We start from the raw sequence: 19,312 nt of genomic DNA on the forward strand, positions 1-19,312 counted from the left end.
ATCACACAGGTAGTAAGTGGAAAAATTCAGACTTAGGCAATCTGGTTCTAGAACCTGCACTCTTAACCTATATGCTACTTATTTCTAAAAAAGAAGAGTAAAGATAAGTGGAAGAGGAGAAAACCTAATGCAGTACTAGCTCCTGGAAAGGCCTTCCATAAGGGTTATTAGAATATATTCATCTTTTAAAAATCCCCTAAGAGTGACAGACTGGTCAGCGACAGATAGATGCCTGGAAGAGCAGAAAATTAAGGTGGGAACTTATTTCTTCAGTCTCTGATCTACACTGCACTGAAAAGCATTTTTATAAATTCATTTTCTTGCTAACTGTATGCACTTCATTTAATTTCAGAAATTATCTAATTCAGAATTGAAATAAATAAATTTGCTTTGACAATTTACCTAATAAGATCATAAAAATTTCAATTGCTTAGGTATCCTATCTTGTAGTTCTTTTCCACAGCCTCCCCCCCCCACACCCTTTCCCAATATAACTAAGCATAGCACTTGACAATAAGGTACTGAGGTTGATATTGATGATGGCAGTATTCTGTTCTTACATTTGGGTCCAAATATTCAGGTACAGGGGAACTGCATTACAGGACAGTTCTTGGGTTTTACTTACCTCACAGCCTAAATTCATTCAACAAATATTTATGTTTGCCTACCATGTACCTTTTCTGTCACCCTCAGTTACCTTCTCTCTAGTATCTTCAACGTTTCTCCATAGGTTTCTTTTGTGTCGAAGTGTCTAGTGTGGGAGAGACTTGATGACTAGTGGGCTCACCGTCCTCTCTAATAAAACATGACTGGGAAGACCCCAAGGTTTGTATCAGTAAGAAGACACTCCAAGGTGTTAAGAGGAACTGAACACACTGCTCCCAACACTCTCTGAGTCTTACTTCAATGAGGGTCTTTCAGTTGCATCACAACTGCCACACCCATGTCTGGACACTGATACTCTGAACTCATTGTCCCTTGTGCTGATCACCTGAGCTAGAATGGAATTTTTAAAAGCTAAACCATAAGAGAGAGCAGGAAGGAAATAAAAATAGAAAATACAAGTAGAATAAAACCATAAAACCAATCAATTCTACAATGTTTGGTTTTGCCATGGGAGGCTCTGTATAAAGAGGAAAGGCTGAGAGCATCTGTGGAGAATCTGATTTAATTGGTCTGGGGTAGGGTTCCAGCTGATTCTAAAGTACAGCCACAGTTGAGAACAACTTTCCTAATCTACTGTTGGTCACAGTTTTGTGACTTGAGTCCTTTGCCCTCATTTAATTTTATTATTGAATATACTCCAAATATAAGAAGAATGAATACTGTTTTGATTTCAAATCATATTTTACCTCTTGTCTTCAAAATCTTTGTATCATAAGGCTTCGTGGGCACAGTGGGAGGAAATGGCTGTTGGCTTCGGGCTTTAATGCCAGTGTAGAGATCCTTAGGTGATGTAAAGGTCGGGAACATGGCACCGCGAGAGATGTGTGTGTGGTAGGGGTGTTCAATCGGATACGGGGAGCAGATTTCTCTGAGATTTAGTTGAGCAAACAAAACATTATAGAAAGAAGTGCAATTGAAAAAAATTAATCATCAAATATTTACTGGGACCCTTCTTTGTGGCAGGTACTGTTCTAATCCCTGGGAATATGAGAGTAGCCAAAGTCCCTATACTTATGGAGTTAGCATTCTTGTGGACTATATACCATAAAACATAGGAAATTTAAAACATGTTGCTAGACAAATCAAAAGTAAATTTAATTTTTAAAATAAATACTACTGAATTCTTTATCAGTGAATAATACTCATAACTGACATAAAAATATGAAGCAGAAGATATATGAATTTTATAGTTTTTTGAATGCTACAGGAAGAATTTCTAGTGGCTTTCAACTCCTGCCTCTTGTTTTAAGAGGATCCCAGTTTATGGAATCGTTTTGAGCATTCAGCTTCAGTATGCCAAGTGACCTCTAGCCATCTTGGATTGGACTTTGAACTCAGGCCATCTGTTTCTTTAAGCAGTCAATACAGAAAATATATGGCCTGTTTATATACCCAGTACTGTTGAGAAATAAAAAACCCAAAAATAGCTGGTACACTGAAGGAAAAAGAACCCAACAAGTTAAAAAGACCACAGGGATATAATTTTCCTATCATTTGAAGAACTAGTAGAGTTTTTAAAAAGAACTAGCAGAAGTTTAAAAAAAACTATGTGAGAGCTGTCTAAATTAGAAGAAAATTGAGATTAGGAAGCCCATGGAATAGAGAAATGTTATATGTAATTAGAAAATAAAGTGAAAAAAAAAGTAAGACCAGTGTTGGTAGTTGAACTGTGTCCTCCCAAAGTTTGTATGTTGAAGTTCTAACTCCCACTACCTCAGAATGTGACCTTGTTGGGAAATAGGGTCATTGCAGATGTAATTAGTTAAGATGAGGTGATACTGGAGTAGAGTGAGCCCCTAATCCAATGTGACCAGTGTCCTTATAAAAAAGGGAAATTTGGACACAGACACGGACACAGGGAGAATGCCATGTGAAGGTGAAGGAAGCTCTGGGTGATACATGTACAAGCCAAGGAACACCCAAGATGCCAGCAAACTGCCAGAAGCCAGGAGGGAGGCATGAAACATTCTCTCAGACTCTCAGAAGGAAGCAACTCTGCCGAAACCTTGATCTCGGACTTCTAGCCTCCAGAACTGTGAGACACCAGATTTCTGTTTTTTTTTTTTCCAGCAAATATAACCAGGGAGGACTCAGACCTCCAAAAGAGCACGTGCAAGCAGTGAGAAGTAGATGTGTGCCAGGAGTATGGATGCTCTGGGTTCTTATAGGAGAATAGCTAAAGAAAGAGTTTAAGAGATTAACTGCATTGAATGGTGACGTCAGCATCATGGTGGAGTGAGGTCTCTCAGAAATATTTTCCCTCCAATATACAACAACAAAAAATCCATACTCCAACAGAAACCAGGTGTTGCAATACTTATATCAGATAAAGTAGACTTCAAGATAAGACAGGTAAAGAGAGACAAAGAAGGGCAGTATATAGTGACCAAAGGGACACTCCATCAAGAAGAAATAACATTTATAAATATCTATGCACCCAACACAGGAGCACTAAAGTACATAAAGCAACTATTAACAAACCTAAAAGAATACATTAATAATAACACAATAATAGTAGGGGACCTGAACACTCCACTCACATCAATGGATAGATCATTCAGACAGAAAATCAACAAGGAAATAGTGGAATTAATTGAAAACCTAGACCAGATGGACTTAATAGACATTATATATGTCTATATATAGTCTATATAGTGTTCTATATGAACACTCCATCCAAAAGCAGCAGAATACACATTCTTCTCAAGTGCACACAGAACATTCTCAAGAATAGACTATATGTTGGGAAACAAGGCAAGCCTCAATAAATTTAAGAAGACTGAAATAATAACAAGCATCTTTTCTGATCACAATGCCATAAAGCTAGAAATTAATTCCAAGAAAAAAGCTGAGAAAAGGACAAAGATGTGGAGACTAAACAACATGCTATTGAATGAGCAATGGATCATTGAAGAAATTAAAGGAGAAATCAAAAAAATATCTGGAGACAAATGAAAATGAAAACATACCATACCAACTCATATGGAATGCAGCAAAAGCCATATTAAGAGGGAAATTCATCACAATACACGCTCACCTTAACAAACAAGAAAAAACCCAAATAAGCAATCTCAAATTACACCTAACTGAATTAGAAAAAGAAGAAAAAACAAAGCCCATAATAAGCAGGAGAGAAATAATAAAAATCAGAGCAGAAATAAGTGCTATTGAGACAAAAAACGGCAGGAGAAAGGATCAATGAGACAAAGAGCTGGTTCGTTGAGAAGATAAACAAAATTGACAAACCCCTAGCCAGTCTGACAAAGAGAAAAAACAGAGAAAACTCAGATAAATAAAATTAGAAATGAAAGAGGAGAAATAACAACAGATGCCACAGAAATACAACAGATTATAAGAGAATAGTATGAAAAACTATATGCCAACAAAATGGACAAGCTAGATGAAATGGATAAATTCTTAGACTCTTACAACCTCCCAAAGCTGAATCAATAAGAAACAGAGAATCTGAATAGACCACTCACAACTAAAGTGATTGAAACAGTAATCAAAAGCATCCCAAAGAAAAGCCCAGGACCAGACAGCTTCCCTGGGGAATTCTACTAAACTTTCTCAGAGGATTTAATATTTATCTTTCCCAAGCTATTCCAAAAAATTAGGGAAGATGGATGCTTCCTAACACATTCTACGAGGCCAACATCACTCTGATCACCAAATCACCAACATCACAACATCACCAAAGCCAGACAAGGACAACACAAAAAAGGAAAACTACAGGCCAATATCACTGCTGAACATAGATGCAAAAATCCTCAACAAAATATTGGCAACCTGAATACAGCAATACATCAAAAAAGATCATACATCATGATCAAGTGGGATTTATTCTAGGGACACAGGGATGGTTCAACATCCACAAATCAATCAATGTGATACACCACATTAACAAAATGAGGAATAAAAACCACATGATCATCTCAATAGATGCAGGGAAAGCATTTGACAAGATCCAACAGCCATTTATAATAGAAACTCTTAACAAATGGGGACAGAGGAAACTACCTCAACACCACATATAACAAACTCACAGCCAACATCGTACTCGGGAAAAACTGAATGCCATCCCTCTGAGAACAGGAACAAGACAAGGATGCCCACTATCACCACCTTTATTCAACATAGTACTGGACGTTTTGGCCAGAGCAATTAAGCAAGAGAAAGGAATAAAAGGAATCCAAATTGGGAGTGAAGAAGTGAAGCTCTCACTGTTTGCAGATGACATGATCTTACATATAGAAAACCCTAAGGAATCCATCGGAAAAGTATTAGAAATAACTAACAATTCCAGTAAAGTTGTGGGGTACAAAATCAACATACAAAAATCAGTTGCATTTCTGTACTCAAATAACGAACTTATAGAAAGAGAATTCAAGAATACAATTCCACTTACAATTGCAAAAAAAAGAATAAAGTACCTAGGAATAAATTTAACTAAGGAGGCGAAGGACTTACACAATGAAAACTATAAGACATTACAGAAAGAAATAGATAATGACATAAAGAGATGTAAAGAGATTCCATGCACATGGATTGGAAGAATAAAGATAGTTAAAATGCCCATACTACCCAAAGTAATCTACAGATTCAATGCAATCCCAATCAGAATCCCAATGACATTCTTGATGGAAATAGAGTAAAGAATCCTAAAATTCATATGGGGCAAGCAAGACCCTGAATTGTTAAAGCAATACTGAGAAAAAAGAACAAAGCTGGAGGCATCACAATCTCTGACTTCAAAATGTACTATAAAGCCATAGTGATCAAAACAGCATGGTACTGGTACAAAAACAGGCACACAGATCAATGGAACAGAACTGAAAGCCCAGAAATAAAACCGCACACATATGGACAGCTAATCTTTGACAAAGGCGTCAAGAACATACAATGGAGAAAAGACAGTCTCTTCAATAAATGGTATCAGGAAAACTGGACGGCCACATGCAAAAGAATCAAAGTACACCATTATCTCATGCCATACACAAAAATAAACTCAAAATGGATCAAAGACTTGAAGACAAGTCCTCAAACCATAAAACTCCTGGAAGATAATGTAGGTAGTACATTCTTTGACATCGAACTTAAAAGGCTCTTTTCGAATACCATGTCTTCTCAGACAAGGGAAACAAAAGAAAAAATAAACAAGTGGGAGTTCATCAGACTAAAGAGCTTCTGCAAGGCAAAGGAAACTAGGATGAAAACCAAAAGACAACACACCAATTGGGAGAAAATTTTTGCAAATCAGCTATCTGATAAGGGGTTAAGCTCCATAATATATAAAGAACTCACACAACTGAACAACAAAAAACAAACAGCCCAATCAAAAAATGGGCAGAGGATATGAACAGATATTTTTCCAAAGAAGATATTTATTTCATCAATAAACAGATGAAAAGATGTTCAACATCACTAATCATCAGGGAAATGCAAATCAAAACTACACTAAGTTACCACTTTATGCCTGTTAAAATGGCTATAATCACTAAGACTAAAAATAACAAATGTTGGAGAGGGTGTGCAGAGAAGGGAACCCTCATACACTGCTGGTGGGAATGCAAACTGGGGCAGCCACTATGGAAAACAGTATGGAGATTCCTCAAAAAACTAAAAATAGAACTACCATATGGCCCAATTATCTCACTACTGGGTATCTACCCAAACAACCTGAAATCAACAACCCAAAGTAACATATGCACCCCTATGTTCATTGCAGCACTATTCACAATAGCCAAGACATGAGTGCCCATTGACTCATGATTGGATAAAGAAGATGTGGTATATATACACAATGGAATACTACTCAGCCAGAAAAAAGGACAAATTCATCCCATTTGCAACAACATGGAAAGACCTGGAGGGAATTTTGCTAGGCGAAATAAGGCAGTCTGAGAAAGACACACGGCAGATGGTTTCACTCATATGTGGAATATAAACAAGCAAGTGGACAAAGAAAACAGTTCAGTGGTTACTAGGGGAAGAAGAGTGAGGAGTGGGCAAGGAGGAGGGTAGAGGGGAGCTCCTATGTGGTAACAGACAAGAAATATTGTACAACTGAAATTTCACATTGATGTAAACTATTACGAACTCAAATTAAAAAAAAAAGATTAACTGCATTTATAGTGCTTAAAATTATAACCCATCAAAGCTGTGGGAAAGCTGTTTAATGTCTGTATTTATCAGGTCAAAACAAATGTACAGGTTGTGCCATGAACGTTAGTGTTAGAGTCTTGTTATATAATTTTTCCTTTCACTGTTTTCTAAGTGTCAGCAAAATTTATATAGTAGCTTCTGCAAGTCACTATGGATGGTATGACTCTGAAATAATGAGAATAATTTCTATAAGAAACATTTAAAATGCCTCATTGCTTTTCCATCATATGATAGTTTTCAATCCCAAGAATTTTTCGTTGGTTTTGCATATATTCTCTAAAATGTTTTTCCCCTCAGATTCTAGAAATGTATATTTCCTAGCAAATAGTATTAAGGTATATCTAGTAATGATTTAGGAAAATGTATTTTACGCTAAGACCTGAAAGCTATGGACTTTGTGTGTCTTGAGTTTATGTTTATTATGAGATTTCATTCAATATCTTGTATATATTGCAAAGATTATTTTTGTTTGTTAAAAATGTTGCAAAATTTTATCTTGAAATAAATTTTTAATTTGTATCCCATTCAAGTTTTGGGTACAATTGTATTCAATGACCAGAATGTATATTTATTCCTTTAAATTAAGACTATGTAGAAAATGAATATGTTCCTGTTATATTAAATGATGTATAAAGATTACTTTCCATTTTGTGTCTTAAGTCCCTAAAAAGAGACAAAGAATAAGGAAAAGGGTGTAGAACGTCACTCACTCACTCAACCACACACACATTTAAAGAAGGGAGTTTGGGTTCTCTTCAGTGAGTCATCCAGTTGGAGGCATGGGCTGTTCTGCCCTGCTGAACAAGATTTACCAAGATGTTTGTCAAGATGTTACCCGGCTCTTCCGGGGGATGTCTGAGGAGTTCAGGCCAGAGGAGAAGACTTTGGAACTTGTCAGACTACAAGCAGAAAGGTGACCAGAGAAAAAGAACCCAACGAAAAGGGCTTTACTTTTAACAAAGGTTTTTGCATAGTTGTTTTTACAAAAACAACCCCAAATGAGCTAGTCTTTAATTTTAATAGCCTTTTGAGGAGATCTTTGCTTTAACTGAAGCACAGTTTTTAAATGTCAGCTTAATATTTTCAGTTAAAGATTGATAGGGACTCCAGTAGCACCAAGGACACCTGGTGCTCAGGTCCTAGTTTCTAACACCATTCTCCAATAGAAGGAACTGGGCTCCTTGGAGAAGCAGCCAATTGTAGGAGTGGGGCAGGAAACGTACAAGATGAGCCTGGAGCATCTTGTAGCACCAGAAAGTAAGGAAGCACTTAAAGAAAAAACCAAAAGACCCTACAACGATAAGTGATGAAGTACACAAAAATAAAACAAAACAAACACACACACGCACACACACCGTCCAGAATGATAGGGGCATGGATACAGGAGCCAACTGAGAGTCCCAATGGCCAATATGAGTAAGAAAAGATAGAAAATACTGCAGGATTACTACTATAGTACCAAAGTACAAAATAAATGTCCATGAGTCCATACTGATATAAATAGGTGATGGAATAAATAAATAAATGGGGGAGCACAGACAAATCTCCCATGCAGAAGAATGCTAAATAATTTACGTAGGTACTCTGTCCTCAAGGAGGTGGAGCGTAATTCCAGACTGAGTAAGAGTGGGCTGCACACAGTGACTTTCTTCTGAAGAGTACAGGATGGAAAGGGGAGAAATGATTAATTGTACAGTGGGGGCACCTGGTAAACACGACCTCAGCTAGGTAATCAAGGTCAACGTCAACAGTGTAAGTTATGTTGACAGCAGGTACTCTTGATATGATGGATGAAAATGGCACTTTACCTCTGTGTTCTTCCTCCCCAAAACATTACCGCAGTCTAATCATGAGAAAAACACCAGACAAATCCCAACTGGGGGACATTCCACAAAATATCTGACCAGTAATCCTTAAAACTATCTAGGTCATAAAAAAAAAGAAAGTCTGAGAAACTGTCACAGCCACAAGGAACCTAAGGAGATATGACCACTAAATATAATGTGGGATCCTGGAATAGAAAAAGGACATTAGGGAAAAACTGGGGAAATCTGAATAAAGTATGGACTTTAGTTAATTGTAATGCATCAATGTTGGCTGATTAATTGTGACAAATGTACCAGACTAATGTAAGACGTTAATAATAGGGGAAACTGGGTATGAAGTATATGGGAACTCTCTGTACTATTTTCCTAATAATTCTGTAAATCTAAAACTATACTAAATTCAAAAGTTTATTTTAAAAAGAAGATTAGCAGGGGATATAATTGGGGAAAATCAGTAGTACCATTACCTTGCACTTGTACCAGCCTCTCCTCTCACTTGTTAAAATCTTTCAGGAAAAGTCTCATTTTGTCCTCATACTAAGACATATGGAATGCCAGTATTTTTTTCCTTGATTGTAACAGGGAAGGAAAATATAAGTTGTATACTTACCCTACTGTTGAATTAGGTGGTTTGGGTAACCTAGAATAAAAACAGGAAAAAAATCCTAACTTATACTAAAGACATTTCTTTCTTTGTTTCTTTCTTTTTTGATGAGGAAGATTGATCCTGAGCTAATATCTGTTGCCCATCTTCCACTTTTTGCTTGAGGAAGATTGCCCCTGAGCTAACATCTGTGCCAATCTTCCTCTGTTTTGTCTGTGGGATACCACCACAGCATGGCTTGATGAGTGGTATGTATGATCAGATCCAAACCTATGAAGCCTGGGCCACTGAAGTGGAGCATGTGAACCCAACCACTAGGCCACCAGGCTGGCCCCTATTAAGGACTTTTTATAACTTACTCTCCTATTAGAAACTTGCTTAAGTATAAAGATGTATCCTATTTTCATACTACAGTATCTTTAAGATAATATTCTTGATTGATTTTATGGAACACTGAATATTGAGCAGACATATATGATATCATCATATCTCAGTTGTCTGTTGATCATTTTTTTCCATTCTGCTTATTCTAACTGCAGTCTCACCCACCACCCATTTTGCATTTCTTATTTGCAGTGCAGGTACAGGACTGACCACTTCTAATGAGAACACAGATCTGGTTCTTGCTGACCTTTACCCTCAGGGTCAGGCAGTAGCCAGAGTGTTCTGAGGCAGCCTGACACCATGCATGTGGTGCAAGTACATGACCTAACGTGACCTGAGCATGGCCTGGTTGGAGAAGATATATATGCACTGTGTGTATTTTGTCCCTTCGCCCAGGATTGCTTATCTCTTGTGATAGTAAATGTTGCCCAGTTGACAGAGAGGCTAGAAGAAACTGAACAAGCTCCCAGAGGCATGCCTCTTCTGAGTCAGTTCATTCAAAGGTTACTCTGAGCCCTTCATGCCAAGAAACAAGACTGCAGCCCAGGAGTGAAGTCCACACTAGAGAAGGATTGTCATCCACTTTCCTTGGATTTCAAAATTAGTTTCAGCCTATGCAAATATCCCTGAAATATTTCAGGCATGAAAAGTGAACAGAATGTTATCAGTTGATAGTAAAGATCAGCAAAATTGAGTATACTGTTTAATTTTTAACGTTTCTTTATTTCAAAAATGGTATATAAGCCATATAATTTTATTAGTCTATAATGTATTGTAAACACATAATTCACATGAACCATAAAAGGTTTATATCTTTCTTTGGACTCAAGTTTGGAGGCTTGGAACTGAAAAAAAGCATGTCTTGTCTTCCAGTTATATTTCTGGTTGAGTTGAGAAACGGGGGCAATGAATATACTGATTCAAGGGATCTGGAGTTACTAGATTGGCTGTTACATATGAAATATTAAATCAGCATCTAAAATTTTTCTCATGTAACAAATTAGCTATGATATTGACAGTTATATGCCTAATATTGATTTGACTCAAAATGGAAAAAAAATTTAAAAAGAATAAGTGGGAACCTTTTTTAAAAATTCAAAGTTTGAAAGGATAAAATGAAAATGAAAACTGCTCAGAGACACAAATTTCTTGACCTGAACCAGTCCATTATTTTACTGCCACATCCTGTATCTACTTTAAAAAATTTTTATTATTTTATTTAGGTCATATTGGCTTATAACATTGAGTAAATTTCCGGTGTACGTTATTACATATCAGTTTCTGAGTTTACCAACCCCAAAGGGATAAAGAGGGCCTCACAACCACAAATTTCATGTCTTTTTGGCTCCCTCTTGTGGCCAAGCTCTGTACTAACCTTACCTACGAAAAGTCTAAGAATTCTAATAAAGGTAAAGTGATATTTTCATTGTTACTTCAATGCTGTCAGTTTTATTTTTATCCGAAAATTAAAAAGTATGCTTTTGTAATATATACAACAAACTATTTCAAAGAGTGAAAAATAACTTAATATATTGGAAAATAATTTCTCTAAGCAAAGGATAATTAACAAGTATTCCTTATTCAAAAAAGAGATTTAGGGAGTAATTTTGTTAAGAGTTATTTGTAGATTGTCATAACGAATCTCTCTCCTCATAAAATTCTGATTAAAAATTTTGTTGAGGGTGCTAGGGCATTTTCTATGAACCTCTTAAGAAATGTAACAGACTCTTATTCAACTGAGTAACTAGTTCAAAGGCAGGGAAATGTTCCAAGATGACCTGTATGAGTCCCTTCAAACATTACTATTCCATATTTCCTACATTTTTCCCACTTTTTAAAATGCCACAAATTATTAGTGAGTTTTTGGTTTATTGTTTTGTATTTGTTGTTTGGTTTTAGTTTCTATAATTAATGGTCTTATTGAAAAAAAAGGAACCCTTTTGTTTTTCTAAAAGTTCCCATTTTGGGGCTTTTTTATTTCTCATATAACTCATCTCAAGTTAAAAATGTTGTTTGATCTCATATAAGGAAAAGAAAGCCCAAACTTACAAAGAATCATTTCCATAGATGTCACTTTTTTTGTTCTGCGTCAAATAATAGAATTGTTCAATGGGAAGCTTTCTGAAAAGAAAGAAAAGATTAAATTGAACATCTTTTCAATTTAACACAGTGTAATGGTGAGACAGTAACGGACAAATAGACTAATACAACCATGTATATATGGAAATTCAGTATGTGAAAGGTGGCATTTTAAATCAGTGGAAAAGGATTTAGTTTTCAATAAACAATGCAGGAAAAACTCACTAGCCATTTGGAAAAAATAGATTTCTCTTTCATACTATCCACAAAGATAATTTAAGGTGGATTAAAAATCTAAAGAATTGGAAAACATATACAAATATTAAAAGAAAATAAATGAAACTATATATTTTTTTGGTGGTAGAAAAAACATTTTAAATAAGATTTTTCTTTTAAAAGTCAAAAACCAAAAAGAAATTTGATAACATCAAATGAAAAACTTTTGAATACAGGACAGTATAAAAACACTCAAATAAAACAAAGATTGGAAGAAACATTTGTAAGTAATATACATAAAGGATTAGTATCCAGAACATAAAGAACTAGTAGCTAAAAGACAAACAATAAAAATGGGCAAAGAATAAGAACAGAAACGGAAATGTAAATGACCACACATAAGAAAACATAAACAAAGGAAAAAAGTACTCAGCCTGACCAGAGAAATGCATTCTGATAACCAAGATAACCTTTCCACTCATTAGATGGGCAAAAATTATACACTTTGGTAATATGATATAGTTGGTCAAGAGTATGAGGAAATGGATACTTTTAGACACTACCATGAGAATATAAAGCATTGGGCTATAGCTACTAAAATTAAAAATATTCATATATTGTGACCCTTAACTTCCACTTAGGATTTTCCCTAGAGAAACATTTGTGTATGAGCTCAGGGAGGCCTGTACAAGGATATTCATTACATATAGTTAATGCAAAAAAAGGAAAGAATATGAGAATGGCTAAATAAACTATGATGCATCCATATTATGGAACATTATGAGAAACTAAAAAGAATGGGTAGATCTGTATTTACGATCTCTAGATTACAGAAGGAAAAGAAAAACCAAGTTGCCTAATACTATGTATCAAATGATTCCACACATAAACAAAATAATACCATATACTTCAATGGGTGGGTGTATAATTATGTCAATGTTTAACAAAAGGTATGAAAGGAGACACACCAAAATGGTAACAGTGGTTCCCTCCAGGAAGGAGATTGGGATTGGTGGGGCAGTGGTCAAAGAAGACTGGACTTTATGTTTGATTTTTTTAAAAAAGACTATTTTTTTAGAGCAATTTTAGGTTCATAGCAAAGTTGAGAGGAAGATAGAGAGATTTCCCATATACCCTTTACTCCCACACATGGTTAGCCTCCCCCATTATCAGTATCTCCCACCAGAGTGGTAAATTTCTTACAACTGATGAACCTACATCGACACATCATTATCACCTCAAGTCCATAGTTTACATTAGCCTTTACTCTTGGCGCTTGTAATGTTTTAATATACATTGTAGTGCTCAAGTGTCCCTCGTCGTCCTTGCCCAGTATCTTTTGAACACCCACCCTATATCTCATCTACCCAATGTAGATTCCAAAAACACTTGCTTTCTCTGCCTCTGAGAATGGCCCTAGAGTCTGAGGGTTATTTGTACCCCACAAGAATGTTCACCAAGAGAACCCCACAACTGAGGATGTTCTTAATAATTAGGTAGATAAAATGACCAACTCTGTGGGTGTCAATCAGGCTTTCTCCAGTCACCCTAGTGCTTGCTCAGAGGCTTCATAAACTAAGTTATCATGGGGACAGAAGTTATTATGTATGGACTCAGCAACATGAACTTCCCCCTCATCAAAACTGACCTGGCCACATGTGAGTGTGCCAGCAAAAGTTACCAACCCTAAGTAATTCACAGAGAAAAATCTCCCCGGGTGTAGTCAGCCAGCTGGTGGGAGGCTGATTACATTGGACCCCTTCCTCCATGAAAGACATCATTATCCTCACAAGACACTTCTAAATATGGATTTCCCTTTCGTTCTCATTGTACTTCTGCCAGTTACATCGCCAGTGGACTTACTGAATGCTCTATTCACTGCCTGCCATCTTAAACAACATTCTTTCAGACTAAGGAACTCAATTTACTACAAAAGAAATAAGGCAATGGTTGAATTTAAAGCATTCGTTGGTCTTACCATATTGATAGAATGGAGGAAGAGCCCATTGAAGATTCAGTATTGGATGAGTGTTGTCCTAAAGAGTGTGGCATATGCTCTGAAGCAGTGACCAGTAAATAGTCTCCCCCATGGCCAGAATGCATGGTTTAAAAAGCAAAGGGTGGAAGTGGGAGTGGTGCCTCTCACTGTTAGACTTACTACTACACTTAGAAAACGTTTACTTCCTCCCCAGCCACCTTGGGCTTTGCTGGGTTAGAGATCAAGGCTGAAGTGCTTTCAGCAGAGGACACAACAGTGGTCCCGTTGAATTGGAAGCTGAACTGAGGATGTAGTAATTTGGGGCTCCTATGACTCTGGAGAAAACAGGCAAGAAAGGGTTATACCAAGTAGGCTGGAAAGATTGATCCTGAATGTCAAGGGTAAGAGGAATGCTGCTGTACAATTATGGGGGAAAGGAGCATTTCTAGAACCTAAAGAATCTTTTGGACATCTCCTAGTGCTGCTTCCAGTGGCATAAAATTAATGGAATACTGTAGCAACTCACACAGGCAGAAAGAAATTATAACACTAACAGCAGCCTTAAGCCCAGGTGTAGAAACCAGGACTGTAGTCACTTCTCATATTTTCTTCCTTGTTGTGTCCTGATACTTTTATTTATATATATTATTTATATATATTAACTATTTTTAATTATTTATATATATTGACTAATTTTCTTTTTTTTCCTTATTATTTCATATAGAGTGTTGATGATGGTTTACTTTATTAAGTGTGTAGCTGTGGACTATCAGGACAAGATGATGACTGAAGTAGAGAAGAGTGACTATCGCCCAGAGATCCTGGACTTGGAGGAGATGCAGGAAGTGATGAGACTTTGAGTCTCCCCTTTAGGGAGTGAGTGCATTTTCATTTGTATGAAAAGGTATTGCATTTTCTTATGTTGGGGCAGCAGTTCTCAAACTTTGCTGCATGTCAGAATTACCTGAAGGATTTTATTAGGATGCAGATTCTCTTTCAGTAACTCCGGGGTGGGGCCCAAGATTTTGTATTCTCTATTTCCCAGTTGATGCTGATGCTGCTGGTCCATGGACCACACGTTGAATAGAAAAGATGGTATTGTTGTTGCTGCTGTTGGTTAGAGTGACAGTTGACTGGCACTGAGGGCTATCTAACAACTTTACAAGACCCTTTCTACATTTTGCCAGTTTCCCTCATTTTGAGCACCCCAATTCCCCAGGTAGAATCTAAAAAATCGACTTCCCAGCCTCCCTAGCAACTGGGGTGCAAATGTGTGCCCTAAGTTCTGCCAGTCGTCTGTGTCTGTACTAGACTTTGATTTGAACGTGAGTACCCCGAGAACACAGGCTTCAAGTGGGGCGTCCGTATTGCTAATAAGACAGCAGCAGGTGTCTGGTTCTAGCAGAGGCACTTCCTCTGATGAGGCCAGTCCTGGGAGTGAGTCTGGCTATATTATTCCGGGAAGCTTAGCAATTTGCCTATTTCTCTTGCCCTCCCACAGTTTTGTGAATTAACCTAATAATCCTGTAATAAATCTTCCTCTTCTTAAACTAGCCAGAATGGACTCCGTTGTTTGCAACTAAAAATCCTAATGCATACAAATGAATAACTTATGAAATTAAAATTTAGTTTAAAAAAAGAACAAAAGTAGTTTTATTGGAAAAATGAACTTCAGAAAAAAGCAAATGTAATTTAATTGAAATGAGATCATGTCTATCAAGTGCTTAGCACACAAGGCTGTTGTTCAAAAAAAGAGATTGTTTTTCTTATTTTTGTGGAAATGGCACAACCTCATCCTAAAAGTTTCAGTAATTACAAAGAAGCATACACAAATACCACCATGTGGAACACGATTCTAGATCTCTCTCTCTAAAAAAGTAAACGTGAGGAAGTATGAATGGAGAGATGGACAGCTCTAGTCAGAACTAAAGTTTCATAAATAGGATCAAAGTTTGTGCAATTTCTGAAAGAAAATTAAAATTTCATTAGTGTTTAACAGATGAAAAACTAAAACGGAAGGAATTCCTGAACTATTGATAAATATTTCTTCGCTATATAGGTATAAATTTCTAAAAGGCCATGTAAAATTAAGAAGTTTTTGAAACATTTAGGACGTTGGAATCACTATTACTTTTTAGATAATATTCACTCCCAGGCATGAAAGATAGGATGAGGAGCCTGTTTCGCTTGCTTCTGCTTCCTCTCCCTGCTCTGTCCATTTTGGCTGTTCACGTCATCTGTATTTTGCCAGGGTCTATAACATTTCCCTGCTTCTACAATAACAACTTTCCCAATCGTGTGAATGGCTTCAGTGCTCACCATTTCATTTTTGAATCAGCCCTTTTAGCACAGCTTCTCTGTTCTTGAGTTCTTCATTTTGATTCATTTTTTGGTTTGTTAAATTTCATTTTCCAGGTATTTTTTAAAAGAAGGGCTCATTGGGTGCTATATACTCTAAATTCTCTCATGTGTGAGATGTCTGCCTGTAGCCTTTATGCCTGATGGACAATTGTGCTGCAGTCTCTTTGGGCTATATTTTCTTTTCCTCAAAACTTTGAAGATATGTCTTCTGGCCTTGAACCCTGCTGTGGAGGCTTGAGGCCAGCCTCATTTTTCCTCCTTGTGGGTGTCTTGCTTTTCCTGCTTGAATGACTCAAGAAATCTTTCTTTATGAATTCAATAATGTAACCAGGTTGTATCTCAATGTCAATAGTTCTCTCCCAGTTTTTCCAACTATATGGTATGTCCTTTTGACGTTCAGATTCATTTCTTCCTTTATTCATAGGAATTTTCCTGTGTATCTCTGAGTGTCTTTTTCTGTTCTATTTGTTAGATTTTCTACATTTTGGACATCAGTTTTCCTTAAGATAAATAATTAGACTTGTTCTTTATAGCCATAATTTTCTCTCTCTCCTTTTTTTAAAATTGGCACCTGAGCTAACATCTGTTGCCAATCTTTTTTTTTTTTTCTTCTTCTTCTCCCCAAAGCCACCCAGTACATAGTTGTGTATTCTAGTTGTAGGTCTTTCTGGTTGTGCTATGTAGGATGCTGCCCCAGCATGGCCCAATGACCGGTGCTAGGTCCACGCCCAGGATCCGAACCAGCAAAACCCCGGGCCGTCTAAGCTGAACACACAAACCCAACCACTTGGTCACGGGGCCAGCCCCCCATAATTTTCTCTTTTTATTGCTTTAATATCCTTACCTTTTCCCTTTGCCTTCTCTGTGATTTATTTATGTATACTACTATGTCAATTTTCAGTCTATTTTGTTTCATGCTGCTTCTTTTTTTTTTACTAGATTTGTAAGAGTGTTTTTGTGTTGTTGTTTTTCTCAGCCCTGTGATCTCCTCTTTTATAATATTCTATTATCTAATCATCTTGTCTGTTCTTAGATTCACATGCTTATTTAGTCTTTTTATAGGGAGTCTACTTTTGTTTCCTGGGCTATATGTTTTCCCAAACTGGTTTCTTCATGTGTCTTTTTACATGTCATATTGCTTCTCTTCTCTTCCCTATTTACAAAGTCTCCTTGCCACTTGTTTAATTGCGTTTAATTGGGCAGCTGTGTCTAAACCCAGCTATTTGCAATGATGTAGTGTGTGTGAATTCTTGTTGATTCTGTCATCTGAAATGAGCCTGCCTTTCTGTCTGTGTGCAGGCTTGATGGCTGAATATTATTCTCTGCATTTTTCTTTAGCCTGATGGGATGAAGGTGGCAGAGAGGAAGTGCTCAGATGGTGTCAGATAAAGCCTGGGCGCTTGGGTACTACTGTCTAAGATCCCATTAAATGTCCTCTGCAGGGCCCCCTCCTTCCAGTTAGGCTTCTGCTCATTCCCTGAAGTCAACATGGTGTTCTGGAAGAGCACACATTCTGCAGAACTTCTCTCCTGAGATCTTGTTGTTTTAGAACAGGGGCTTCTACTCTGAGGCTTTTTTTCTTTTCTAATAGGAGTACCTACCCAATCTTTTAATCTTCTCTTCCAGTTGGAGAATTATCAGGATGTTGTAGACTCCCCTTACCTCAATATGCATTGGAATGTAGGGATGGGGTTAGGTATACTGCCTCTCAACCAATAGTGTGGTTTCCTCCTGAACCCCCAACACTTCCAGGGAGAGTGGGTGGTTTTATTTTGGTTGTCACAATGAATGAAGGATGCTACTAGTACTTACAGGTAAAGGACCACAGATGCTAAATATTTTGCAATATGTGGGACAAATATCTGCCGCAAATGCCCTCTTGAGAAACATGTAGTTAGGAACTGGAATAAACTACACAAAATTTTCTTTCATTGGCACATTAAAATGAATGGCATAAAGTTGTTCTCCTTTTATTGATTGGGGGCTGCTGATAAATTTTGCATTTGTTTTATTTTTTAGGCAACAGGAGAGGGATATTCTGTCATTTTGCTTCACATGGTCATATTAACCTTCAAGTATTATTATTATTATTATTACTACTACTCCTACTATCATTAAAGAGTACTAGTTACCAGGAATTCCAAAGTATTCTCTACTTCACAGAGCACTATGTGTCTATTTAATAGCTTTTTGTGTGTGTGAGGAAGACTGGCCCTGAGCTAATATCCGTGCCAATCTTCCTCTATTTTATGTGGGATGCTGCCATAGTGTGGCTTGAGAGTGGTGCTAGGTCCATACCCTAGATCTGAACCCGTGAACCCTGCGCCGCTGAAGCAGAGAGCGCAAACCCAACCACTATGCCACTGGGTGACCCCTTTAATAGCTTTTTAACATTTGACAGTATCTTAGGGGAAGAATCCATTTCCTTTTTCCTAGACAAAGTAAAAATTATGCTACTTGACCAAACTTATAAAAAGAAGCATTTATGGAAGTGAAAACAAAGATATACATTTTCATTACTTTGTGACTTCTTTCTTCTAGTGAATGGGTGCTGAATTAGGTGATGACTGACTTCACTTAGGATTTCTGAAACTTGCACATTATGGTTAAGTAGTTACTGTTAAAGTTCCTTTAAAAGAGTTTTACTTAGATATAGTTATGTCAAGAAGTGTCAGAAGGAACAGTGATGTCCCATGTGACATGATGCTGACATTGCATTGGAAGGTGCATATATAAATATATATAATTATATTTCCTTCAGTAAATAATGCTCTTTTAACTTCTTAACCTCAGATGACATACCATAGGATGTCTTACCTGGACATTTTCCTAAGAAGTAGGTACTTTTAATTTTAAAGCCATGTGACTGGAGGGTTGGTGAGGCAAAGGAGTGGTCCTGTTCCCCGGCAGGAGTAGGGTGAATGTGTGGCACCACAACACCCCATGGAAAACCCCCCACAGGGAAGGGGGCAGTGTTGTGAGAGTAAGCTTTTATATGGACCAGAAGAGGACTGATCCTTCACAAAGCTGGAA

At 37.0% G+C, this 19,312-nt stretch overlaps 1 protein-coding gene across 1 annotated transcript in view; it reads right to left on the bottom strand.

Moving 5' to 3' along the window:
* C8H7orf31 (chromosome 8 C7orf31 homolog) overlaps positions 1-19,312 on the bottom strand; it is a 52,699-nt gene that overhangs the window by 16,288 nt on the left and 17,099 nt on the right. The window contains exons 4-6 of the mRNA XM_046670738.1: positions 11,695-11,766; positions 9,268-9,297; positions 1,353-1,534 (exon numbers count right to left, since the gene is read on the bottom strand). Coding sequence (XP_046526694.1) covers positions 1,353-1,534; positions 9,268-9,297; positions 11,695-11,766 — 284 coding nt within the window. The remainder of the gene's footprint in view (positions 1-1,352; positions 1,535-9,267; positions 9,298-11,694; positions 11,767-19,312) is intronic.

This window comes from Equus quagga, chromosome 8 (genome assembly GCF_021613505.1).
Source record: "Equus quagga isolate Etosha38 chromosome 8, UCLA_HA_Equagga_1.0, whole genome shotgun sequence".
Lineage (NCBI taxonomy): Eukaryota > Metazoa > Chordata > Mammalia > Perissodactyla > Equidae > Equus > Equus quagga.